The sequence below is a fragment of the Harmonia axyridis genome, chromosome 5 (assembly GCF_914767665.1).
Source record: "Harmonia axyridis chromosome 5, icHarAxyr1.1, whole genome shotgun sequence".
NCBI classification, from domain to species: Eukaryota; Metazoa; Arthropoda; class Insecta; order Coleoptera; family Coccinellidae; genus Harmonia; species Harmonia axyridis.
In genome coordinates this window covers 2,919,480-2,947,343 of record NC_059505.1, presented here as the reverse complement: position 1 = coordinate 2,947,343, position 27,864 = coordinate 2,919,480, and the positions used below count along the sequence as shown (strand labels likewise).

The following is a 27,864-nucleotide window of genomic DNA, read 5'->3' as shown; positions in this document are numbered from 1 at the left end:
CTCTTTTGTGCGTCCACTGCGTTCGCCGTCTTCGGTGCTCATTTCACCACGTTTAAACTTAGGATACCAATCAATGATGGTTGATTTTATTGGTGCAGACCCCGGAAACTCTTCATCAAGGCAAGATTTTGCTTCAACTGTATTTTTTCTCTTCAACGAGCAACATTTTATCAACACACGAAATTTTTTTCCCATCCTTTTTCAAATAACAAATGTAGCTACACTCACAAGGCAATATCTCACAAACTGATGGACGGACTGCTGTCAAATTTTGATAAGTTTCGTTTGAAGGTTGGTACTCACTAAAAATCATATGGATTTAATACTAGCACCGTCATTTGGGCATCAGACCGGGGACTTTTCAATTGGCCTAATATTTGTTCAATGAATTCGAAAATGATATCACCTTCGCTAAATAACTTTCACAACAATAAATAATTGTGAGATGTGAAATGAATTGCTTAAAAACTTATCATTTATTCTTAAATCAATCAACATTATTTGCATTTGGATCCGGTGGAAGATTAATTGCAATATTATTAACAAGTCTCTGCAACGATTTCAGACGCACATTGATTTGCTGCATTTTGGCTACATTATCTTCGCTCAACGCTTCAACAGTATTCCTCAGCTCCATTCTCTTAGCTTTACCTTCTGGAGTCTCCAACATTCGCTTAACAACTTTCTCTATCATCAAAATTTTCCTATCGTCTACCATGTTGTGAGCAGTACCTTTGGTGCCTTCCTTGAAGAATATCACCTTCTCACTATCTTCTCTATTATACATATTTCTAATGGTTCTCATCATCAATTCATGATCTGACTCGTCAATTCTCAAACCTTTTTGTGCCTTCAGAAGCACGCACTTGGCAATGCTAGCCATAGCTTTCATTTTATTTGAATCAGTTTGCACACAGTTCTTATACCTCTGGATGTCTTTTTTAGGCGTTACTATATCATCTTCACCTTCGCCTGTTCCACCTGCTGTAAGTCTGAATTTTCGAGCCATCAATCGACATACTCGTTTGAAAACACCGTATCTCTCTATCACGTAGTCTTTCAGGTTGTAATCTATCTTTTCTTCGAAGGCAAATTGTCGTGCTTTTGCATAATCAACCATGATGATCGCTACGAAAACCGTTCTAGAAAACGTGGAAAAAAGGGAAAATACAACTGAGAAGGCATAGCCTAATCCTCTTTCATTCAGACTAACATCTTTAGGTTTGGCCTTCTCGAAACCAATAGTCATACAAATTAAAGACTTGAGTACATGATATTCATCTCTGAACTGCCCTACTTTAGAGCCTAACACTACGAACACATATTCACCGAAGGCGATGAGGCAAATGGCGTAATATAACATCATGATGCAGAGGGAATTGGCAGAATACAACAGTGTTCTTTCAACCGTTCTAAAAATGGCTCCAAATCTAAGTATTCGCCACATTCTCAACGTGGAAATGCATATCAAGGCTGCAGCCAAATTTCTCATCGAGGATTCTATGCTCAGAATCGGGAAATAGTCGACGAAAGCGTTGTTAGGGTTTTCCTCGAGGTGTTTCACGAAATCTCGCAGAATATTGATTCTTTTGAAGTACATTATGATCCAAGTCACGCTCAAAGTGACTATCAATACATCCACTAAATGCCACAGGTCTCTCCTGTACCAAACGCTTGTTTTTATTATTCTGATGGCTGTGCGTATGGCCAGGCCCATAACTAAACCCATAAATATGAAGCTGAAGAATATAGCGATCAATTGGCTGCTGGAGCTATGTTTCACTACTCTCTCTGTTTTAACCTGAAACAGAAAATTGCTATGAATTTAACACTTCAAATGCGATATATCCACAGCACGAGATCTCAAGCCCTAAACAGTCTAAACAATCATTAGCAGATAAAGCCACTTAGAAAACTATTAATACTTCCTTATATCATAAGTCCAGCAGACACGTAGATAAACAGTTATACAGTGCTGGCTAGTTGGTTTGTTAGATTGTAATGTCAAATGGAGAGCTACAAACTATTCTAAGTATTCTCCTCTTTCCAAACAGTGAAAGTCCAATTAGAAAAAAGAGGAGAGTCATATCTAACTCTGAAAATCTTTATCATACATCAGTCCTTACTACAGAATACCGACTCAAAATTCAAACAATCTACAACGAATCATTTCAAACACATCTACTTGTACCCTCCTTAACTCAAAACGGTATTGGAAAGGAAATTGTTCAAATGACTGCATCTACTACTACTATTTTTATTCAACTAATGGGATTTCGTCCTTGCTCCTCGCATTAGATATCTGCAATATCAAGACGTATCATTACCAAAATATAAGGAAGCATAAAAGACCTACATTCCAGCTAACATGCCACTACCTTCCCCTACTTCATACCTATGTATATACATACTTCATTGGAACTGTGGGTCGAATTGAGGCTCATTAGTTGGTACCTATAGGAATCAGTAGAGATGTGGCAACATTTCACAGTAAAAGAAGTGGATGCTACTGAAGAATTAGAAGGATGTTCGCTATATTTGGAGAAAGTCCTAGACAATTATCAGCATTTTTTCTCGATTATTATGTCAGCTCAAGAGCCAAATTATCTTCATATGTGAGAGGTTTTAATTTTCTGCTTTGATATGAAGAAATCTGAGGCTGAGGCTCATCGAATGCTCTCTAATCCCTATGGTGAGGCCGCTATTAGTAAAGAACGTGCCTAGAGTGGTTCCAACGCTTCAAGAACGGTGATTTTGACGTCGAAGACCAGCATGGCGGTGAAAGAGAGATGGTTTTCGAAGATGCAGAATTGAAAGCATTACTTGTCAAGACTCGTGTCAAATGCAAAAGGAATTGGCAGGATCATTGGGAGTGATGCAACAAGCCCTTTCAAAACGCCTGTAGCTCATGGGAATTATTCAGAAACTGTAATAAACTGGCCTGTTCTTGGGTGTTAATGTTTAAAAAGGAACTTATTAGAAGAGCGGCTTTCTATAGTTCCAGCCAGTATAGTTATGTTGAAATTAACTCAATTTCTCTTTTACGAAAGAACCTTTCGTGCGTCCGGCTTATGCACTAGGATAAGTCTTATATTTGATCTTTTTCTAGGAGGTGTTTCACTGAATGAGACCAAGTATTATTGGATAACAAAGTTTAATAATATTGAAATAATTCATGAGAAAAAAATACAATCAATAAAATTTGCACATCACTAGCCTATGACAAACAAAATAAGAAAAATTATAACCTTCGACAATCTTGGACTATTTTGGTAAATTTTTTTATGAGGGGAAAAATCATCAAACGATATATATAAAATTTAATTAACTATCCTTACCCTGGATATCACAATCACTGTTCAAATAAATCTTTCAACAAATTCCCTATCTGTAACTTTCCTGACAACCGTTCCCGCAAACCGACTTGAACTTTATTCAACTAAGAATCGAACTTGAACTCCGAAACCAAATTCCCCTTTTGGTCCCACCTTCCAACCGAACCCCGAACTTTTACTCTCTACCCTCGAACTTCTAACTCCTAACTCTAACTTTAATTCTAACTCCTAACTCTAACTTTAATTCTAACTCCTAACTGACTACCGAATTGACAAACTGTTGTTTTTATCGTTGAATAATCGTCACCCTCCTTCTACCAAATTTTTCTAAGCGTCTATCTTTTTTTTTCTTTCGTCCAATCAGAGTGATTGTCCTTATGTACCTAGATTATTGGTTCCACCCCATGTTATGTACTATTGACATGGGGTTGTTCCGTTGGTACCGCCTAAATTGGAAACCATTTTGTTGGACGCGGACCACCGCATAGAACAGATTTTTATGTTCGGAGTTTTGGGCCATTTAAACCTCCCTAGAGTTTTTACGACTACATTTTTATTGCCTTTGACATCCTGTACTAATCGTGTGAAATTGGAACCTACTTGTTGTATCGTGGGATATCAACAGTGCCAACTACCCTGGGGTGTTTATCTTAAGCCAGGATGAAGGATTTAATGCCTAATAAAATGTGAGGGGTGACAACGACTTCGTTTGCGTTCACTCTACTGGGATAGAACCGGGAATTTGTTGAATATCCTTTCAATGAGCCTGTACTCATTGTGAATTATTATTCACATTCATTACAACAAGAAAATTAGGTGCTGTACGAGTTGAAGCCGAGAGATGTTGAACGGCGTTTGTTTATTTGTAAACAGCTGCTTGCAAGGCAAATACGGAAGTGATTTCTACATCGCATTGTGACAGGAGACGGAAAATGGGTTCATTATAATAATCCCAAGCGCAAAAAATCATGGAGATATCCCGGCAATGCTTCCACGTTGATGGCCAAACCAAATATTCACGGTTCCAAGGTCATGATCAGTATTTGGTGAGACCAGCTCGGCGTAGTGTATTATGAATTGTTAAAACTGACTGAATTAATGCGTTTGAGCTAAGCATTGAGAGACAAACAGCCGCAATACAACGAAAGACATGCTACAGTGGTTTTACATCATGACAATGCTCGATCCGATGTTGCGAAAGTGGTCAAGACATACTTGGAAATGTTGAAATAGGAAGTCCTACCCCACTCACCGTTGCTTCCTCAGACTATCACTTGTTTGGATCAATGACACACGGCCTGGCTTACCAGCACTTCCGGTCTTATGAAGAAGTAAACAATTGGATTGATTCGTGGATCGCTTCAAAAGATGACCAGTTTTTTCAATGCGGGATTGGTACGCTGCCCGAAGGATGGGAGAAAATAGTGGCCAGCGATGGACAATACTTTGAATCAATGATGTATAACCAGTTTTTTACAATAAAACCTTGAATTTCGGGAAAAAAACGGTGGAAGCAAAGTTGTACGCCTATGTAGATAAGTTCACTATTATTCAATAAAAAAAGGCTCTCACTCTAAGATCCTTATTTATGTATCCAGCTGGTGTTTTCTCAAAAACAACTTCGACGAAGTGAAACAGGTTTTTGTTCACGTTATAAAGACAGAATTCTATGACGATAGCCCTTGTGAGAGGATCTAACCAATTGTATCGTTTCAAATAGTTGAAATTCACATAGGAGTTTTCTATTGTTCTTCCAAGGTCAGCGACGTAGCCTCCACTACCATAAAATCCAGCGAGACCTCGAAAAAATAAGTAAAATTCAGTTAGTAAAATGATCTGAAAACTAATTTAAAATAATAGGCAAAAGTGAGCAGCGTTTGAAAGACATATAGTACCCCAAACTATGCATTCACCAAAAGCATCCAACCCAGTATTTGGAGAATCACTATTGAATATCAACATATTTTCGATCACTAATGAAGATTATCAAAAATGGCTTAAAAACAAAGTGTACTATGATATATTTCATTGTTCTGAAATGCAACGTGATATTAGAAGTGCTGATCATTTTCTAAATTAGATTTCTATATTTTAATGTAAAGGGTGTTTTTTTTAGAACTATAGAACTTTAAATTGCAACAAACCAATGATGAATTATTCGATTGACATGAATTTTATTTAACCGCAAGATAACCTTGTGACATTACATTTTAAATATGATTTCCGGCATATGACCGCCACGGCTGGCTCGGATTTAGTCCAATCTGAACGTCCAATTTTCGATTACTTTTTCCAACATTTGTGGCCGTATATCGGCAATAACACGGCGAATGTTGTCTTCCAAATGGTCAAGGGTTTGTGGCTTATCTGCATAGACCAATGACTTTACATAGCCCCACAGAAAGTTGTCTAGCGGTGTTAAATCACAAGATCTTGGAGGCCAATTCACAGGTCCAAAACGTGAAATTAGGCGGTCACCAAACGTGTCTTTCAATAAATCGATTGTGGCACGAGCTGTGTGACATATTGCGCCGTCTTGTTGGAACCACAGCTCCTGGACATCATGGTTGTTCAATTCAGGAATGAAAGAGTTAGTAATCATGGCTCTATACCGATCACCATTGACTGTAACGTTCTGGCCATCATCGTTTTTGAAAAAGTACGGACCAATGATTCCACCAGCCCATAAAGCGCACCAAACAGTCAGTTTTTCTGGATGTAACGGTGTTTCGACATACACTTGAGGATTAGCTTCACTCCAAATGCGGCAGTTCTTATGTTGAAGTACCCATTCAACCAGAAGTGCGCTTCATCGCTAAACAAAATAAAATGGACGCACAGAACCATTATTTTCGACATAAAATTGCACTATTTGCAAGCGTTTTTCAGGCGTGAGTGAATTCATGATCAATTGCCAAACCAAATTGAGAATAAATCACTTGACAGCTGTTGAATCGGTCGCCATCTTGAACAGTAATGCCAATTTAAAGTTATATACCTCGAAAAAAACACCCGTTATTACCAATGAACATTGTTCCAATTCCACTCTGAAAACCCCAAACGTAACCAAGCCTCGACCTGTGAGCTTCTGGTATGGTGTTATTCCACGCTGGCGTATAGTTGAGGAAATCATAACGGAAAAAATAATCAGGGGCCCTACAAGTCGCGTTGAGGAACTTCATTTTCTTTGTTACTTTGCAAGAGTCCTCTTCTACTCTGTGCTGTCTCAGACGAATGACACCAAGGTACTTGTTGCAGGCGTCTGTGGTAGTGCCAGGACTATCCGAACAGTATCTTCCATACCATTGGTATGACTGAATGGCTGGGATGAGGCCTTCTTCCAAAAACTTTTCGAAACTAGAAATTATTACCTTTTATGTAAACCAATATCAAGCAAAGAATAAAAAAGAACAATATACAAATATACATTCATTGAGTGTTGCTTTGAGTATAAAGACTCAAATTATTTCATGTACTCGTGAAATAATTCAAAACGTACTCTCTAATATGATTGACTTCACCAAGCTTATGTTTACTGCTCCTGAATCCATTTATCAACTTCATAACTTGCTTATGACCTCTATAATCGTATACTGAATCCTTCTCTCCCAAAACTATGACATACAGCAGTAATATGAAAATTATTACCATGAAGAAATCATGCACTTGCCAGACCATCTCACGTTTTTGTCTGAATTGGATTCTTTTTCTCTGAAAATGAAAGTATTTTTAGTTTAATCTAATGGGTTTTCATTTTGAATAGACTGCTTACTAGGCAGCTGTCACTTTTGAGATGTCATCTTTTGACATTTGATAACCAAAACTACGCTATTACTAAAATTTCAAGGATACGCGCTTCAACAACGCATCGAAATTGTTTAAAAATTCACTGTAAAAATGTTAAATCTTGCAGTCACAGTTGGCAAAACTGAAGCACTTTTGGGTCGTCGTGAAGCACATTCTTGGCCGTCAATAGTAAAACTTGACGACGCTCAAGAACAACTGTTATCACTTTTATCAAGAAGTAACTTTTGAATTTTCAGGCAGAAATCACAAATCAAGAGAAAAATAGAAAAACCTCATAAGTAAATAAATAATTCTATAAAAAGTACCGTAGAGCGGTGAGACTTTTTCTTGGTTTAACTTTTTCGTTTTTTTGTGAAATGAGTCCTGTGCAAAGTATGTTTAATTTGAACATTTTACTTTTCGACTGCTGTGGTTAGAATCTGATGACAAGGTGCACACTCCTTTTTTTTTGTTTTTTAAAATTTGGCAAAGTGACCCGCAAATCGGTGCGAGTTTGCCAATGCCTTAAAAATGGTTTTTTAGGCAATTTAATGAAGTGCTGGCGGTAAAAATGAAAATTTTCCATCCAAAAACCTCGAAGTTATTCTTGTTTCAGCGGAGCTCTATTTTCGATTTTTTTTTCGAATTTTCCCGCTCAGAGAGAATTTTCCAACCAAAACTGAAAAATGTTACATCAAAGTAACTTGAAATTTTCTAAGGAATCTATTTCTGCAATAAAAAAATGGTGTTCTAATTTGAAAAACGGAAGTTGACGTCATTTCCGGAAAAACCGGAGGTGCTCATGCCTTGAAAATATTTTAGATTTCATCAGCATCGTGAAATACTTATAAGTGCTGAATTTCATGAAAATACGTTCAGTAGTTTCCCGTATAAATATGGGTGAGGTGTTGCCAACTTTACGAAAACAAAGTGAAACTTAAAGTATTAGGCAGTTCGGCAAAGTCACCTCCGTTGGCAAAGTCACACCGCTCTACCGTATGTAATCATGGAACTAATCGTACCAAATACTCAGCCCTGGATATGATCGCATAAACAGGTGTCAAGAGAGGTCTGTAAATATAGTGCCCGATGAACTTGTACAGCGTCTTCCTCTGTTCCTCAATATTACGTAACAATTTGTCAAAGTTGATTCTCACAGGTTTGTAAGGTCCACTGACAATAATCAGAAATAAATTGTACAGATAGTCCAGGATGAAGACGTAAAATACGAATCCTATCGATGCCGACATCAACCATTCCCAAGTTACTGGTGTTACAACTTTGTACCCATATATTAGCAGTACGTGAATCTGTATGATGATGTTCACAACCACCACAACCCTGTGAATATATATTTTTTGGATGAGGTCCGATCAATGAAAAAATATCGGGAATATCTTACCAGAAAACTATCGTGAAAGCCGGTGGAAGTGGTTTAGCGTCTCTTGAGTTCTTGCTTTGAAATTGCAGCCTTGAATTCCTGTAAATCAATTCATAATGTCTAGAAAATTGTAGATTATAGATTTCCTACGGCAAGTTTTTAACCTATATTCTGCGGAGAGCCTTTTTGAAGCAAATAAACTACTGTTGATTTTTTTGCATGTAATATTAATGATAGCTATATTAACCATCAAGTTTTTCAAACGATACTGCCTAAAAAACTAAGCCATCAAACTTTCACAAGTCTGCTAGAGGTCTGAGCCAAATGAATGGGCAATTCATTTATGAATAACAAAAAGAATAGTGGTCCCTACACAGAGCCCCAAGGAACTCCCACCTCCATATTGTTCTCACTCGAAAAACCTTCTTCTACTTTGACTGAAATGGATCTATCATTGAGAAAACTCCGCAACCAGTGCCAGAATATTCCCCTAAAGCCTACATTATACTCGTAGCATATTAGAAGCTTGAAGAGCACAAAACAGTTTCCTAACAGAAACTACAATATCACACATATCTGCATGATTTCCACAGAAAAATCCAAAACCAAAAATGCCTTCACCTGTAGACCTGCCTCGGTATACAATGCTGGCAAATTGGTATGTTACTGCTAGCCTTCAATCGAATAGCCCCTATTTTCATTGGGTTCCCATTGATATTGGACTGAAGACTCTCCAAAATAGAACGCAACTGGTCTATCGCTACTCACCTTCGATGGAAACACGTATACCAATTAGATATTTTCTATGATCGTATATGCTCCGCAAGGTTTATACTCATACTGAGACTCTGAGATCTAATTGCATATAGCCTACTTAAATCTATTCGTAAAATTACAGAAGAAACTATCAGAAATGGGATATAAATATACATTCTGACATTCAGGCTGCAATCAAAGCACTGAGCTTCCATATCATCGATTTAAGATGGTATTAGAGTGACGGAGCAAACTCAACAAAATAGGCAATAGGTCTGTTAGTGTGAGTTCCCAGTTACTAGAACAAGGTCTTTTTTGTCTGGGTTCCTGGTCACCCAGAAATCAAAGTAACTGGAGAGGCCAAACACACTTGCCAGAAAACGTACACAAACTTTTTTTCATTGACCCAGAATCTTCTTGTAGTATAGGCAAATGTACCTACAAGAAAGAGTTTCAGGAGAAGCAAAAAACCTAAAGAAAAACTCTGGCGGTATCTTCCTGGGTTGGATTCTTCCAAAAAGTTTTTCATAAACTTAGATACTGCGATATCTAAGAAGTATCTCTAGATCTTAACGAGAATATGCTACATAATCTCACTGGATTCCTTACAGGTCATTGCCGCCTCAGGAACCACATCATGATAATGGATCTAGCTGAAAACGACAAGTGCCACTCCAAGACTAGCCATCACAAGATCTGCTTTGGGAAAGAAACTAGTAGAAATTAAGAAGTAGCCTCCTTCAAGCCATTCCAGATATTAGAGATCATCAGAACTCTGCAACTGGAAGGCGAGCTGCAGATCACATAAAGGCTAGCATACCTCTGATGGGCGCACAAATGGACCATATGTTCGCAGTGCAATGAAACACCATTAAATCTAATCTAATTTAAGAAATATAATTGACCTAAGTCAGTCCTTACTAATTCCAATGAACCTACTTGAATCCTTCCATGATGATAAGGTGCGGAAAGAATGTAACCAAAGCACTGATCAAGCCCTTATATACGATCTCCATACGCATCTCGAAATAACATTTTGGCGTGATTGTATCCCTCGGTAAGAACTCAGGTCTGCCATACAATTCCATGCTTACCATCATCAAAGTTATTATGACAGATAAAATCAGAGTCAGTCGCTTAGGGTAACCAAAACTTGGGTTGGTCGTACTGAAAAAAAAAATAATAATCCTGTTAAATATATACAAGAGTATTCGAGGTGAGTTTTTTCACCTTGTCGACAAATGCCATATCGTCTTGTCGAATCTACCAAAACTGAGGATACTCTTCAGCAATCTACTTCGTTTTTTCCTAGACTTTAGATCTTCTTTATCGGTGGAGGCAGGACAACTTATGAAGACCCTTGGTTTTCCTTCGATTTTGAACCATTTTTGGATTTTGAAAGCGTACCACTCCTTTGTTTGCATATCGCATATTCGGACATTAGTGCAAAACCTGAAAAGTTTGTATTTTGTTCCATGATATAGAGCCACATTGATGAAAATTGTGCCATTAACTTGTCTTGATAGAATTACAATTCAGTAGCGGTGTAGATTGGTAAGCTCTGTGTACTAATCTCTCATAGAAATACAATATATTTAATATGAAGAAGTACCAGCATCTTACATTCTAAAGTAATCACAACTTCTTAAGAAATAAGTGTGTTAAAAAATATTAAATCATTTAGACATTACCATGTTGGTGAGATCCCGGTACAATCGAACCAAAGATGAATTTTCTGTATTTTTCCTAGGTGAACTGGAGAAGCTAAAACGAAGTAGTCATTTTGAGAACGTTGAAGAAATTCCATCAAAGGGTCAGGAAAATTGATTACGTGTTCCTAAAAAAATAATGGTCTAATCATTGATAAGAGAGATGAAAAAGATGAATAACCTGCGATTGAGCCTCTGCCCCATACAATTTTATCACTATTTCCGATGAGGTTCCTGCATCAAGTCTTGCCCCTGTACCAACAACAACCAAATAGGCAAAACGATTCTCCGCAGGCACATCTGCCATCAGATATACAGCATCTTCGAGAACCTGAAAATATATATTTTCAACGAATTTGAACCTCTAGGTTAACTACCCCTTTTCTCAAGAGATATACATATCATAATAGCCTTTTTACATTCCAATCGAAACTAAAGGGTGTTTTTTTTTAAATATAGAACTTTAAATTGCAATAAAACAACGATGGATTATTCGACATTCGACATGAATTTTATTTATCCGCAAGATAACCTTATGGCATTCCATTTTGAATATGATTTCTGGCATATGACCGCCACGGCTGGCTCGGATGTAGTCCGATCTGGTCGTCCAATTTTCGATGACTTTTTCCAACATTTGTGGCCGTATATCGGCAATAACACGGCGAATGTTGTCTTCCAAATGGTCAAGGGTTTGTGGCTTATCCGCATAGACCAATGACTCTACATAGCCCCACAGAAAGTAGTCTAGCGGTGTTAAATCACAAGATCTTGGAGGCCAATTCACAGGTCCAAAACAGGAAATTAGGCGGTCACCAAACGTGTCTTTCAATAAATCGATTGTGGCACAAGCTGTGTGACAAGTTGTGCCGTCTTGTTGGAACCAGAGCTTCTGGACATCATGGTTGTTCAATTCAGGAATGAAAAAGTTAGTAATCATGGCTCTATATCGATCACCATTGACTGTAACATTCTGGCCATCATTGTTTTTGAAGAAGTACGGACCAATAAAGCGCACCAAACAGTCAGTTTTTCTGGTTGTAACGGTGTTTCGACATACCCTTGAGGATTAGCTTCACTCCAAATGCGGCAGTTTTGTTTGTTGACGTAGCCATTCAACCAGAAGTGCGCTTCATGGCTAAACAAAATGAAATGGACGTAGTGCGCGATACGTATTCCGCACAGAACCATTATTTTCGAAATAAAATTGCACTATTTGCAAGCGTTGTTCAGACGTGAGTCTGTTCATGATGAATTGCCAAACCAAACTGAGAATAAATCACTTGACAGCTGTTAAATCGGTCGCCATCTCGAACAGTAATGCCAACTTAAAGTTATATACCTCGAAAAAAACAACCTTTATTTCATTCTGCATCCCTAGAGTGAATTCATCTAGAGAAATTCTACAGAATGTATCATTTTGGTAACAAAAAGTGTTTAATATATAGTTAATTATAATAATCTCACCTCATTCTTCTGTATAGAGTAAACGAGTAAGAAAAAGTAAGCTCCGACCAGAAGGCAGACTCCAATGATGACATAAAAACTTTGTGCTTCTTCAAGTTCAAATTCTAGATGCGTAAATTTCGGGTGAACTTTCAATTCGTTATAATCGAAGGCTCCGGCAAGAGTAGACAAGTGCATACAGCGACAATTGATCATTTCTGGCGTGGTGGTAAAATATACCTGGAAAATAATATAGTGAACATAAGAATCTAACATAGTGTCAGAGAACTCACTGAACACGCAAATTTCCAAGATCTCCTATCCGAATCCCAGGAAATACACATTGGGGTATAGACCGAGAAAGTTAAATCGATATCTTGATTTAAAATCTACAATGCAATTGACTGTCAGAAATGTGATAAACGATACCTTCTGACATCTGCAATCAAAGCATTGAGCTCACACATCATCGATTCTAAGACAATATTGAAGTGCAGCAGGAAACTCAATGAAATTTTCAAGAATAATAAGGTCACTTCCAGAACTCTTTTCGTTGGCCATTGGCCCAGAATCTTTCTTTAGTATTGGTAGCTGTACCATCAAGAAGGAGTTTCAGCAGAGGGAAAAAACCGAAAAAGAAACACATTGGAAGAATCTTCCTGGGTTGAATCATTCCAAAAAGTTTCTTCGAAACTTTGATACTGCAAGATCTAAGAAGTATTTTGAATATTAGCAAGAATGCTACATCTCCTCATTGGATTCCTTACAAGGTATTTCCGCCTCAGTATATACCTCATAAGTCTAGAAGAAAACAACAAGTACAAACTTTGTGAGAAAAAGAAACTCCGGTGAGGAGATGCCTCGCCATCGCTAGCCAACGCAAAAAAATGTTTTGGACAAGGAACTTGTAGAATTGAGTAAATAGCTGAAGCAATCTCAGATACTGGAACTGGAGGGCGAGCTATAGACTACAACTATTGGCGAAAACAGCTCTGATGGGGGTACAATAGACCATAAGGTTGCCCTGGGACGTGAACCCTCGATTCTACAGACCGAGATACTGGCTGTTTATGTATGCGCACAGGAGTGTCTTAAAATGAACCTCAAGGGGGCGCATATCTACATCATCATGGATAGCCAAACCACGCTGAGATTCCTGGAATCGTGTTGCCAGGGGTCTCTGCTGACTTGAGAGTGCCGTAACATCATAAAGCAACTGGCCAGAGGCAATAAAGTGACTCTACTGTATGTACCAGGGCACCGTGGGGTTAAAAGAAAAGAAAAAGCTAATGAACTTGCAAAAAGTGCATCAAGGTTAACACCTGCTGGACCTGAGCCTAGGAAAACACCAATATAAAGCTGCGGTCCAGCAATGGGATTTGAATAACAGGATAATCCACTGGACTAACACTCCTGGACTTGCTCAGGCAAAGAAATTCGTGACGATTTCACCTACCTACGCCAAGAAACTCTTGATGCTGTCACGAGCCGAGCTTCGGGTGATGGTGGGACTGCTGATGGAGCACTGTCGGTACAAACATCATTTGTACCTTATGGGAAAGTCAGCAGATGAGATTTGCAGGCTCTGTGGATCGGAAGCAGAAACAGCCGAACACATGGTATGCAAGTGTCCAGAGCTGGCTGGTTTAAGAACCATTCATATCGGTAAGCTAGTCCTGGATACCAGAGAAATAACAGGCAAGGCCCCTAAGGAGGTTGTCAGTTTTATCAACGTCATCAAAAGATCTGCATGGCCGAAGTTCCTGGAAGGCTTACCGAACCACAACGACCCCAGTTCGAATAATAATAATAAGGTTGCCGTGCAATGAAACCTCCCTTAAATATAAATCTAAATGACCTCTCAAGAAAGTAGTAGCACACAAAACTCTTAGGTACGGTCAAGTTCGTTACATATCTCATTCATCATCACTTAGAAGATTCAAATATTTGCCAGTCATATCCTCAACGAATACCAATTCTGCATGAGTTAACTTGGAAGCGAACCACTCAAGGCATTTATTTTTATATCATTTGGAAAATTGCATTGCTACTATAAAATATTCTTGTTGAATATATTTTCGTAAAACCTGAAAAAAGTTTTTGATACTCGGGCAACAACAACAAGCTAGGTAACAGTAACAAAGTAAGATATACGTTCAATATCATCAGCTAAATATATTAACTGATGAAAATTAATTTCGAAATTATCATATCAATCATCTCATAATATTTCAAATTTTAATATTTACAATATGGCCTTACCATATTTTTACTGGGCTTGATGGCGAGCATAAACCATTTGTCTCTTTTTTCAGAATGATGAATGAAAAATTTTGTATGGGTCTGATCCATCGTCACTCCCTCAGAAAAATGCTTCAGTTTTGGTCTTTCCATGTCCACAACTTTAATCTGTGGAAAAAAATGGTTTGATATGAATTTGATTGGTTTCGTGGGTCGATTCTTTAAACTTATGCTTGCAAAATCTAACTCAAATATCAGTTTTGATTTCTAGATAGCATTCCGCAGAAAATCACAAGACTCACATCAAAGCTATCGCGACCTCTGATATTTTGAAATTCAATGAAGAACGATTCTTCAGATTTCGCCTTGATCATAAAAATACTAAAATCGTCTTCTTTGTATATTGAGGATTCGTTCAGTAGCTTGATGGTACCCTTGGACAATTTCTTTTTCACCAAATGTTCGAATACTTTGAAGGAGACATTCATCGGATGACCTTGGAACTTGTTTAAATTCTTATCGTCTGTTTCATCTCTGACACTCAGATCGATCACGTTGGTTGGTACCCTGTACTTTTCGGATGCTGACCAGAAAGGATCTCTCTGGTAACTGCATATCTTGAAAGAAAAAACCGAATGAATAACATAAAACATATTAATATTATTTCATTGCTGAATTTTGGATCTTCCACATCCTAATTTGTCAGTTATTACCTGAAATAACTGAACCTTTGAGCAGAATAAACATCTATAAGTCTTTGAAGAAATCATACAATATCATTAGTTAAGATTTAAGGGTTCCATTGCACTGCGACCTTATGGTCTATTGTGCATCCATCAGAGCTATTCTGGCCATGACGTGATCTAGAGATCGCCTTTCAGAGCCAGACTTCTAACCAACTTCAGTATCTGGGATGGCTTCAAAGAGGCTAATTCCTCACTTCTACAAGTCTCTTGTCCAAGGCATATTTTGCGTTGGCTATTATGGCGTTGTATTCCGTCACCAGGTAATCCGGAGTTTCTTGATCCTCCCCACAGAATCTGCATTCTTTTTCTGCACCATTCTCATAAGGTGCTTCCTGAGGCTACAATGCCCTGTAAGGAACCCATTGAGGAGATGTAGCATATCAATTCTAAGTGTCAGATACTTCTTGGATATCGCAGTGTTAAAGCTTCGAAGAATACTCCGATGCAGAAAGATAGTAGAGTGTTTCACTCTTCGTTTTCCCTTCTGCTATAATTATTTCTGGTAGGTTCATTTGCCTATACCACAGAAAGGTTCTGGGACAATGAAAGGAGTTTGCGCTCTTTTTTATTAAGTGTGTTGGTCTCTTCATTTCCTTCATCCCCTAGTAACTGGGAACCCAGACTAAAAAAGGCTCTATTTTACAGACCGAGATACTGGCTGTTCACGTATGCACTCAGGAGTGTCTCAAAATGAACCTCAAGGGGGCGCATGTCTACATCACTACGGACAGCCAGACCACGCTGAGATCCCTGGAATCGTACTGCCAGGGGTCTCTGTTGATCTGGGAGTGCCGTAACACCATAAAAAAGCTGGCCAGAGGCAATAAAGTGACTCTACTATGGATACCAGACCACTTTAGTGTTGAAGGAAACGAAAAAGCAGATGAACTTGCAAAAAGTGCATCAAGGTTAACATCTGCTAGAACTGAGCCTTTCTGTGGGCTAGGAAAAGACCAATATATAATATTGGAGAGATCATTCTATGGAGGAGGTACACGACAAGCTGAGAACGACGGTGCCTCAAATTTTTACGTTCATTCACCGCCGATGGTGTGGTCAGGGGAGGACTATATCGCAGCAATCAAGCTGAGAACCAAATCGCTGCCCACGAGAGGGCTACCGTATGGCCCCCGTGAATCCAGGATGTGCAGAGCTGGTTGCGGTAAGGTGGAGTCCCTTTCCCATATGCTCCAGCAATGCCCACTTGGCCATACCAAGCGGATGAACAGGCACAATTTTGTAGTGAAGAGGATCGTCGATGCAGCTCGAAAGAAGGGATGGGAGGTTGTCGAGGAGCCTCACATCAGAGATACCAGAGGCAGGCTCAACAAGCCCGATATGGTCTGCACCAAAGGCGCGGAGGTGATAGTTGCAGACGTGGGGGTGTCATGGGAGGCCCCTAGGTCGCTCTCTGAAACATATGATCTGAAGAGAGCGACTTATGATCAGCCAGAGCTGTTGGAGGTGGTGGCGGCAAGGAATCCTGGCAGAAGCATCCGAGTTCTACCTTTCATCATCGGAGCGAGGGGGTTCTGGTGCCGAGAAAGCAGTGCCCTTCTACAAGCCCTCTCAATAGACACCACGCCAATTAGAAGGGACCTCGTGATGACAACTCTACGAGGAGGATGGTCCATCCACAAGGATGTCAGTCGCAGAGCGTGGGATTAGCATTCTATCTTTTGCTACCTCTGGCAAGATCCACAGAGCGTAATTGATCTTTTGTGCGTGTTGCATGTGTGTTCGTGTTCGGGATTATGGCCTTTTACGCTTTAAGTGTGTGAGAGTGAACGGTTGAGAGTCATTAGAGACAATTTTTGATTTTCTCTTATTCCATTGTTCACTGCCTACATTCCTTTGTTACCTTGTGATATATACTTATATGTACCATTGAATTATGTCCTATATACACTTACACTATTTGTAATTCACACTGTCTACTTGAATAAAGATCTTTAACAGCGGTCCAGCAATGAGAGTTGAATAACAGGATAACCCACTGGACAAACAATCATGGACTTACTCAGGCCAAGAAATTCATGATGATTTCACCTACCTATGCCAGAAACCCCTTGAAGCTGTCACGGGCTGAGCTTCGGGTGATGGTGGGACTGCTGATGGAGCACTGTCGGAACAAACATGATTTGTACCGTATGGAAAAGTCAGCAGATGAGATTTGCAGCCTCTGTTGATCAGAAGCAGAAACAGCTGAACAAATGGTATGCAAGTGTCCAGAGCTGGTTGGCCTAAGAACCATTCATATGGTGAAGCTAGTCCTGGTTACCCGTGCGGTAACGGCCAAGGCCCCTAAGGAGGTTGTCAGTTTTATCAACGCCATTGACGACCTCCTTGGGTTTCCATGAATGAGTAGGGTAGAGAACAAAAGATCTACACGGTCGCAGTTCCCGGAAGGCTTACCGAGCCACAACGACCCCAGTTAAAATAATGATAATAATAAGAAGGCCTTGTTATTCTTGTCCATTTCGTTAAATTTTCTTTGGCACTTGAACACAATCTAAGAATCGATGATTCAATATCATTTACAATTAGAGGTAATCATATAGAATAATTTCCTGATTAAGTTTTTGATCTAGCAACGTAGTAGCCAATTGAACATAGTAGATTTTACGGTATCAAGAGCACATACCTATTCTACATGATTACTCAGATTGAAAGTGAAGAAAAATGATAAAATTATCTACTTAAAATTTGGAATAGAATCTTACCCGCATCGATAGAGTAGAATGAAATTTTGCAAAGAACGGAGTCGCCTTGACAGTAACATTATGTTGAGTAAATGTAGTGTTTGCCAATATTGAACCAGTCGATCTCATCACTGCAACAACGCTCATTTCTCTGATGACATAGACTGGCTGCCGCATCACCGAGGGGAATGAAAACATCAGAGAACTTGCCATATCACGACAAATATCAACCATATGCTGAGCGGATGTCAAAAACTGTAACAAAAAATGTTGTTCTGAGCTCTGAATTTCTTGAAGAACAGTTTGCTGGAGTTTGCTTGGTCCGAATCATAGTAAAAAAACGAATTGAGTGAGAAACTCATTCTTTATAGAATATACAATACTTCGAATGTGTATATCTACACATGCTTTTTTGCTTGAAATTAACAATTTTTTGTATTTCTCTTTCTCAAAAGAAAATATACTTCGGAAGTTGCCTAAAATGAATGTGCTAAAACAAGTTGGGAGGAGATATTCATATTTTGTGTCTCATTGAAGAATTTCCTATAATTTTTTGTACTCACATCGTTCTGTTTGACTTCTATCAAATCATCGGCTACATATTGGGGATAATCCTCAAAATTCTTCTCCGACAAATTATCATTTATTGGAAACCTAGTTGTTATTTCTATGTCTATGGCAGTTTCGTTGAACATTTCGTAATACGGAAACATCTCACCCTCACCGCAGCTCATAAGATTACTGGAAGTGAAAAATAGTCATTTACAACGAAAAGCAGTTGAAAGATACAGGGGTAAACCATAAAGTTACAGTTTCATTTGTAAGGCAAAGACGGAAGGGATTTCTGCAACGTATTGTAACTGAAGACGAAAAAGTAGTTCATTACGATAATCCCAAGCGCAGAAAATCATGGGGATATCCCAGCCATGCTTCCACGACGACGGCTAAACCGAATATTCACGGTTCCAAGGTCATGGTCAGTATTTGGTGGAACCAGCTCGGCGTAGTGTATTATAATTGTTAAAACTGACTGAAACAATCACAGGCGATTGTCTGACCGCTATGAGCTCTCGCCCTATCAGTGCTTAGTGTTCTCACCTCGTTAGATCTATAATCTCACTCTCACTAATAGCTGTGTTCCGATCGTTCTGTGAAAGGTATAGTTGCTGCTTTGCAACCGTTCTGCATGATGCTGTAATCGATCTGGCTATATCCGAATCCGATACATTGTTAACTTGATTGGTAGCGAGTCGTTTCAAAACTCCACTTACCGATTTCGACAAACCGATATCTTTGATGTCTATCTGAAAAAAAAAACGAATCCATTGGTTTTTATTGGCTCAACCTGGGCAAAAGAAGACACCTAGCGACGTTTGAGGACTGAATGTGATAGTTCAGTTTTGTAGATAACAATAACATGATCGCTTAGTGTCTATTACAAGGTGATGCAAAAGACCAGGTCATATCTTTTGGTAAAGATAATTCTATTTGAAAAAAAGGGTTTTTTCAAGTGAAATTTTTTTCTATCTCGAATCCATTCAGATTCAGATTTTCAACAAGAATTCCTTGGATAGTAACAGGCCAATTGATAAGTCCCCGGTTTAGCATAGTAAAACATATTTCTTCGGCAAAATTCGATTTTATTATTCAACATTGTTGAAGGCGATAAAACGATTATAGCGATCTTCCAACTTTTCGATACCATTTTTGTAGTACGATTTGTCTTTCGCTTCAAAATAGGCCTCAGTTTCGGCGATTACCTGGCGCTAAATTCCTTTTCAGTGAGCATTCTCCTGAGGTCTGAGAACAGGAAAAAGTCGCTGGGGGCCAGATCTGGCGAATACGATGGATGTAGAAGCAATTCGAAGCTCAATTCATGCAATTTTGCCATTGTTTTCATTGATTTGTGACACGGCGCATTGTCTTGATGCAACAGCGCCTTTTTTTCTTGAAATGGAGCCGTTTTTTGATGATTTCATCCTTTAAACGATCCAATAACGCTATATAATAATCGCTGTTGATGGTCTAACCCTTTTGGAGGCAATCAATGAATATTATACCTTGCGCATACTTGAATACTGATGCCATATCCTTGCCAGCTGACTGTTTTTCCTCGCTTTAGATTCGGTTCATCGTGTGCAGTCCACTCAGCTGATTGTCGATTGGACTCCGGAGTGTAATGATGGAGCCATGTTTCATCCATTGTCACACATAGACGCAAAAATTCAGGTTTATTGCACTTGAACAGCTTCAAACACTGCTCAGAATCATTAACACGTTGTTGCTTTTGATCGATTGTAAGCTCACACGGCACCCATTTTGCACATAGCATTCACATGTAAAAATATTCATGAATGATATGATGTACACGTTCAGATGATATCTTCACAATGTCTGTTATTTCGATCAAATTCACTTCACGGTAATTCAAAATTATTTTGTGAACTTCTTTGATTTTTTCATCGGTGACAGCCTCTTTGGAGCGTCCACTGCGTTCTACGTCGTCGGTGCTCATTTCACCACGTTTAAACTTAGCATACCAATCAATGATGGTTGATTTTTCTGGTGCAGACACCGAAAACTCTTCATCAAGCCAAGATTTTCCTTCAACTATATTTTTTTCCCTTCAAAAAGCATTATTTTATCAGCGCACGAAATTCTTTTTCTTCAAATAACAAAAGTAGCTACATTCACAACATAATATCTCACAAACTGCTGTCAAATTTTGACACGTATGATTCGAAGGTTGGTACTAAGATGTCTAAAAACATGGTGTGTGCACTCGTCAATTTTTGAATGGAATGACATTCGACCAAATTGAAAATATTAGTTTTATTTCGTGGCGGCGCCGCAATGTCATTCCTTTCATTTCGATCTTTTTTCCTTTGATTTTGACAGGATACATCAATTAAAACCCGATCCTAGCCAATCAGAAGCTTAAACTAATATTCTCAAAATTGGCAAAACAAAAGCTAATCAGTTCATACACCTGGTTTTTAGACATCTTAGTTGGTACTGACTAAAAATCATGAATTTAATACTAGCACCGCCATCTGTGCATCAGACCGGGGACTTATCAATTGGCCTAATATGCTTTCTTACTTTTCCCAAATCATCCAGCAACCTTCTTTTGGCGTCTTTAACAATCTTCTTCTCCTCTTCGGTTGTCGCGTTGATTTTACTAATTTCTGTCGCAACGACATCAATCAACTGGACAGCTCTTTTATCATCGCCTTTTTTGATTAGGTCCTGCACCGAATCTGTACCTTCCAATTTTCCTTCATAAATGTCATTCAAGTGTTCAGTCAACGAGGTTATGTTTTTCTTGTCCTTCACCAACGATTCTATCTGGAGCATTCGAAATGATCGAATAAAGGTTATTATTATTATTATTATTATTATATTTTGCACACCCAATAGAAATGAAGAGGCTATTGTCCATAAAGAGCTCTTAAAATGACTTAAAATATAAAGCATTAAAAACATAATCTTCAGTGGTTAATTCTAAAATTATAATATTCATCGAAAAAAGAATTCGAAGCAAAAAAAAAAGGAAAAAATAACTTTCATTAAATAGTATTTATTGATTCTAGGTAAATGAAGAAGGATTAAAAGAACTTACATAAACAGGGACTTTTTTTTCAGTGAAAATATCATGAGTATCTATCAATTTGACAGTTACTGTAGCTTCTTTACTAGAAACCAAGAATTCTATACCTTCTAGCGTTGGTGAACTTGTTGAGAACACAACTAGAAAAATCCAATTATCACACCTTCAATCTAGTTGAAGATGAGAATCATTGAACTCACCAGTATCACCACTGCTAACCTGAACCTCGAAGTTCTTCAAGCTTTCTTTGTCATAATCACATTCAACCTTGAATTTCGTAAGGGGTGTACCTTTTGGTGGTATAGTCTTGCAATTGTCAAGCCTCGGGGATTTGAGTTCATAAAATGTTGTATATCCCAAGACGTTATCTGGAAGTAAGTTCATTTATTGGCGGAAAAGGGTCAAGGTTACCTTCATGATTCAATATTGAAAGAAATTACCCATGAAGGTTATAACGGGTGTTTTTTTTCGAGGTATATAACTTTAAGGTGGCATTACCGTTCAAGATGGTGACCGATTTAACAGCAGTCAAGTGATTTATTCTCAGTTTGGTTTGGCAATTCATCATGAATAGACTCACGCCTGAACAACGCTTGCAAATAGTGCAATTTCATTTCGAAAATAATGGTTCTGTGCGGAATACGTATCGCGCACTACGTCCATTTTATTTTGTTTAGCGATGAAGCGCACTTCTGGTTGAATGGCTACGTCAACAAACAAGAGTGAAGCTAATCCTCAAGTGTATGTCGAAACACCGTTACATCCAGAAAACTGACTGTTTGGTGCGCTTTATGGGCTGGTGGAATCATTGGTCCGTACTTCTTCAAAAACGATGATGGCCAGAACCTTACAGTCAATGGTGATCAGTATAGAGCCATGATTACTAACTTTTTCATTCCTGAATTGAACAACCATAATGTCCAGGGGCTGTGGTTCCAACAAGACGGCGCAACATGTCACACAGCTCGTGCCACAATAGATTCATTGAAAGACACGTTTGGTGACCGCCTAATTTCACGTTTTGGGCCTGTGAATCGGCCTCCAAGATCTTGTGATTTAACACCGCTAGACTACTTTCTGTGGGGCTATGTAAAATCATTGGTCTATGCGGATAAGCCACAAACCCTTGACCATTTGTAAGACAACATTTACCGTGTTATTGCCGATATACAGCCACAAATGTGGGAAAAAGTCGTCGAAAATTGGACGTCCAGATTGGACTACATCCGAGCCAGCCGTGGCGGTCATATGCCAGAAATCATATTGAAAATGTAATGCCACAAGATTATCTTGCGGATAAATAAAATTCATGTCAATCGAATAATCCATCGTTGTTTTATTGCAATTTAAAGTTCTATAGCTCTAAAAAACACCCTTCTTTATACACCTATTCACAAAGTTAATCATCATTTTTATGTAGTTTAATTTTTTTATTAAATTTCTCTTCAAAGAACAATACTTACTCAAACTGTAATCACCATAAACGACTTTAACAGTGTAATGCATGTCTTCCTGCATTGGTAACTTCAAGGAGTAGGGGTCTTTGAAGTTGTCGAATCTGATAATAATGTTGCCTTTGTCGTCTTGTATAGTGCCATGTAGCTCATTGGGATGATATTTGTTGCAGGAAAATTGACATGATGCCTTGAGAACGGGTTGGTCATTCGGAGACCAAGTATTCGGATATTTCCCACAGTATCTGACGCAACTGAAAATAATAGAATTTTCGAAACAAGCAGAGAAATATCTACACTTTCAATATCATTCTTGAGAATCACATAATCATATTTTTTTCCTCCAGAGCTTTCGATAGAAGATATATTAATTTTTGAGGGGGTTTCATTCCACCACGATCTTATTGTTCCCCCTATCAGAGCTGTTCTTGTCATTAGTCGTCATTAGTCTACAGCTCGCCCTCCAGTTCTAATGAAGTCCAGAATCTGGGGTGGCTTCAAGGAGGTTACTTCCTCACTTATTCAAGTGTCTTGTCCAATGCATTTTTTGAGTTGGCTAGCAATGACGAGGCATTCCTTCACCAAGTGATCTGCAGATTCTTTCTCGTCCCTATAGAATCTGCACTCGTCATTTTCTGCTGAACTCATTCCCATTTGGTGCTTTCTGAGGCGGCAATGTCTTGCAAGGAATCCAATGGGACGGTGTAGCTATCTTTTTGAGATCCAGTTACTTCTAAGATCTCGTAGTATCAATTTTGGAATCCTCCAAACAGGAATATTTTGCAAGGTGTTTCTCCTTGTGTTTTTTCCTTCTCCTGAGAATCTTTCTTGTAGGTACATTTACCTATACCACAGAAAGGTTCAGGGTCAATAAAAGGAGTTTGTGCTCCTTTTCTTGCAAGTAGGTTGGCCTCTTCATTTCATTTAATTCCCGATTGATTGGGAATCCAGACTATAAAGACCTTATTATTTTTAACTATTATGTGTGAGCTCAATTCTTTTATTGCATCCTGATCATCAATATATGAAATCCTGGGACTTCAAATTTCTAAGGTGGGTTTCAGAACTGAACGGTTAAGTTTGTTGATAGACTAAAAGTTTTGGGATTCAAACCATCTGAAGTTTGGTTTGCCTTATATCTCAAAAGATATTTATTCCCTCAAATTGAAGCTTAGTAGTTTTAAAATAATAAAATGAAGGCTGTTGCAGAATTACTGAGGATCATTTCGCTAGTGGTACAATTTTCACAAATTTAAAAATTCAATATTCTCACATCCTCTTGTAACAACTAATATGTGTAGAGTATCGAAATAATCGGTTATTAAAAGATTCAGAATTCAGATCACAGAAATGGACGGTGTCGCAGATGACTAACCATTAAAGTATTGAACATATATTTCAAGAGGTTGTTGGTAATATCCGATGATCTAATAGAACGTAGATGCAATGATCGTGCTGTGCAAAGCATTAACTCCATAAAGAGACAGAAGCTTGATATCATGTCACATGACCATACTGCATTTCTTCTAGATACTAGTAAGAATAAAACTACTTATGCACTATTTACTTATTATTAGATCATTGGAAATATCAAAGCAAAACTAACTCACTCAACACTATAAGGCCTGGAATCGTCAACTGTTATGAACTGAACAGCTTTCTGCCATGAAGTTGGCGGCGATCTTACCTCTAGGGTAATATTGAAGCGTGCACCATTGACCACATTTTCAGCAGGTATAACAATTCTACTTCCTGAAAGCATAGCAGATATACTATTTCTAGAAATATATCAATTCCTTTGAAATCCTTTAGGGCGTGATAAAACTGAATGAATTGCAAAAATTTGACACAATAGAAGAAACTTCTTCTATTTATTCAAACCTAACTATGTTCGAATAAAATCCACCTTGAAATCTACAAACATCTTAAAAAGTCTTGGCCCCCTAGGTTTCTCAAGAAATAAACAATGTTCTAGAAATGAGATGAATATTTTCCTCTATTTCAAAAAATAATGAATCGTTTGAATCCTCGAAACAACACCCTGTACATCAGAATTTTGAAAATCTGTTTTAATATTCGGAAACACCACTAAAAACTAAACTGAGACGTGAACTTCAAATTTTCGCGCAGACAGTTTTACTGCACAAATTTTCAACGTAGAAGTGAAGTTTTTGAGAACTTGGATACCTGAAAGTGGTTTGAAGTGACTTCTTACAATGAATTATCAAAAATAATGAATCCATAATTATTTCAACTTTGTAATTCATTTTTACATTGGTTTTCCTTTTTATAGCTGTATTGTAAAACTGTCTGCGCGAAAATTTGAAGCACAGGTCTCAGTTTAGTTTTTAGTGGTGTTTCCGAATATTAAAACCGATTTTCAAAATTCCGATGTACAGGATGTTGTTTCGAGGATTCAAACGATTCAGAATTTTTTGTCAACTCGGACCTGGATTTTCAAGGGGGTTATTGCATGATACGTTTGGGCTCTCAATTAGAAACATATTTGCCAAATATGAAGAAAATATACCGGGTGGTTCGTTTGATATGGCCTCAGAATGAAACGGGCAAATTCATAAAACACCCTGTATCTCGGCTACGAAGACAGTAAAACCCAATAAATGGGGTATCTCCAGAACCACCTTGGTGCCACCTATGCACCTGTGAAGTATATCCGTTTCCCAATGAAACACTTTGTATCAAATAAATTATCAGAAATTATTTACTTGTTCCTAGTTCGTAGCTGTCACAGTAATCAGCAGTATCAGTACAGCTCCATCTATATTCCAACTGTTCATGGCGTATTTCCAAATCATTATTCATACTTCTTGTACCATCGACAACCACCCTGGAACCACTCCTAACAATTTTGTTCATTCGTCCAAGATTGGCTGTTGCATTCTCATGCACGATGAAGAATTTGCACTAGAATTTAAAGTTTTTGAATTGAAAAATCATTTAAGGCAAATTCTATAACCTTATCGCTTGAGCCACTGAAATCCTCGTTTTTCAGGCTCTTGGCGCTCATGGTGAAATAAATGAAGTGCGCCCCTGGCGAGAAAATCTTTTTCGCGCTTTCGAGCTTCTTCTTCATCTCGGATATAGTTACCGAAGGCTCAGGAGTGTCCATCGAGAATGAGTATAATCCATCTGTGGAAATATTAGGACCATAGAACAAATTTCCTCAAAACAATATTGTTAGTATTGATTAATTTTAAACATAAGTTTTTTGAGGTTTAACTTTCTAGTTCTAATTTGACGCAACATTGAATTTCACCACAAAATGTCATGTACCTACTAAGTATTAGAAAAAGTGAACACTATGAATGGTTTTCGGAATATTTCGATTTTAAAATTAGGACCAAAAGCACAAAAACATTGTTCTAATACTGTATTCTAATAAACTTGACTAAACACATGAACCCTGTACCTTGAATATGGATGCAATTCAATAATTTTTTCACTGAATCAAATCAGTTCAGTTATCTATCTGTTCTAGCAATGGGACCAACATTCTTTGAAAGACTTTTTATGCACATAAAATTTTCACTTGGTTAAATATTCTGTCATTGGAACTAGTTCTTTCTTCGATATTCTGCTTGAAATTTCTATGGTTCTGATGGACACGCTATCAACACAAAACTTTCTCGAAGAGAATTGGTTTTTAATTTATATCTATACCCAAAATAACAACAGTTCTGTGGTCACAGGGTTCATAGAAAATCCACCACGGAAATATTTAATTATTTTTTCTATATTTTTCTTGAATATTCTCTCGTTCTAGAATTTTCACATGAAACCTGATATTATTGCTTCACATCTGAATTCGACGTTTCATCTCTAATGAATTAGTAGTTCTGAAATGATCAGTAAAACAAAATTTCGAATGGCCATATCTACAGAACCCCTATCCAAATTTTGTTCATTAAGGAAATTTACCTCTGTATTAAAGATCTGAACCTAAAGTTATCGTGTCTACTGCTGGACAGAATTGAATTTGACTACCAATTTATCATCAGTGTCATCATCGTTTGGGACCATTCTCGTCCCAAAATCCGAAAATTACAGACATCCTCACAAAATATTGAGCGATCTGTTTGAAGAATGACTGTTCCAAAAAAACTCGTAAATAATGTTTTGATCTGAACGACATCTTTCAGCTCTTTCAATTTATTTTGTTACCTCACCTTTTCCAAAATTGAAGTTGAATCTTAAATCTTTCAAATTGCATGTTTTTTCATATACTCCTTCTATTTTCTGATTACTAAAACGGGAGACTTGTAGATCACTGAAATCATAAACTCCTTCTTTATCTTCAAACATTTCAAATAATAAAATGTTCGCAAATTTTTCACAGCAAATTTTGAAATATAAAAAATTGAATGTTTGTTTCTACCTACCAATTTTTTATTTTAAAACCATATATTTTACAATCGGAAGCTCGGTTCAAAGGTTCTAAAATCTTCAATATATGTGCTTCAGTATTTTTCAATTCTTCTGGTAATAATAGGAATATGAAGAGGAGGAGTGTATTATAGGTGAAATTCATAATCAGAATCATTTCTGGATTGATTCAGTCATTCCTGTCATTTAATTATTTCATTTTGAGACAGCAACGAACTATGTTTTTGAACACTTGCTCTTTTTTATTGGAAAACAAACATTAAGTAGCCATTGATTTCATCCCTTCAGTTTCAG

The 27,864-nt window shown here is 37.9% G+C and overlaps 1 protein-coding gene across 3 annotated transcripts; it reads right to left on the bottom strand.

The window, feature by feature from the left end:
- Positions 1–457: 457 nt before the first annotated feature.
- Positions 458–27,775, bottom strand: LOC123680603. Of its 3 annotated transcripts, XM_045618586.1 has the most exons (26): positions 27,567–27,775; positions 27,354–27,454; positions 26,144–26,316; positions 25,893–26,091; positions 24,777–24,918; positions 23,176–23,420; positions 21,913–22,080; positions 21,725–21,852; positions 21,205–21,450; positions 19,201–19,406; positions 18,666–18,843; positions 18,124–18,357; positions 14,957–15,271; positions 14,676–14,822; positions 12,707–12,802; positions 12,435–12,653; positions 11,149–11,298; positions 10,950–11,095; positions 10,489–10,710; positions 10,198–10,425; positions 8,524–8,601; positions 8,144–8,462; positions 6,835–7,046; positions 6,358–6,692; positions 4,908–5,134; positions 458–1,801 (listed from the first exon to the last, which is right to left on the bottom strand). In XM_045618586.1, exons 1-26 carry the CDS (start codon positions 27,725–27,727, stop codon positions 488–490), a joined length of 6,189 nt encoding a protein of 2,062 aa, XP_045474542.1. In that variant the 5' UTR covers positions 27,728–27,775; the 3' UTR covers positions 458–487. The 3 variants fall into 3 exon arrangements, with proteins under 3 accessions (XP_045474542.1, XP_045474543.1, XP_045474544.1); XM_045618587.1 differs by lacking the exon at positions 12,707–12,802; XM_045618588.1 differs by lacking the exons at positions 27,354–27,454; positions 27,567–27,775 and adding an exon at positions 26,597–26,731.
- Positions 27,776–27,864: the final 89 nt, after the last annotated feature.

Excerpts from the sequence above, each read along its gene's own strand:
- LOC123680603 (XM_045618586.1), bottom strand. The coding sequence starts at position 27,727 with ATGATTCTGATTATGAATTTCACCTATAATACACTCCTCCTCTTCATA. Across the intron at positions 24,919-25,892 it reads CAGCTACGAACTAGGAACAA|GAAGTAGAATTGTTATACCT; the intron begins GTAAATAATTTC and ends CTATGCTTTCAG. Across the intron at positions 14,823-14,956 it reads GAGGTCGCGATAGCTTTGAT|ATTAAAGTTGTGGACATGGA; the intron begins GTGAGTCTTGTG and ends TTTTTTCCACAG.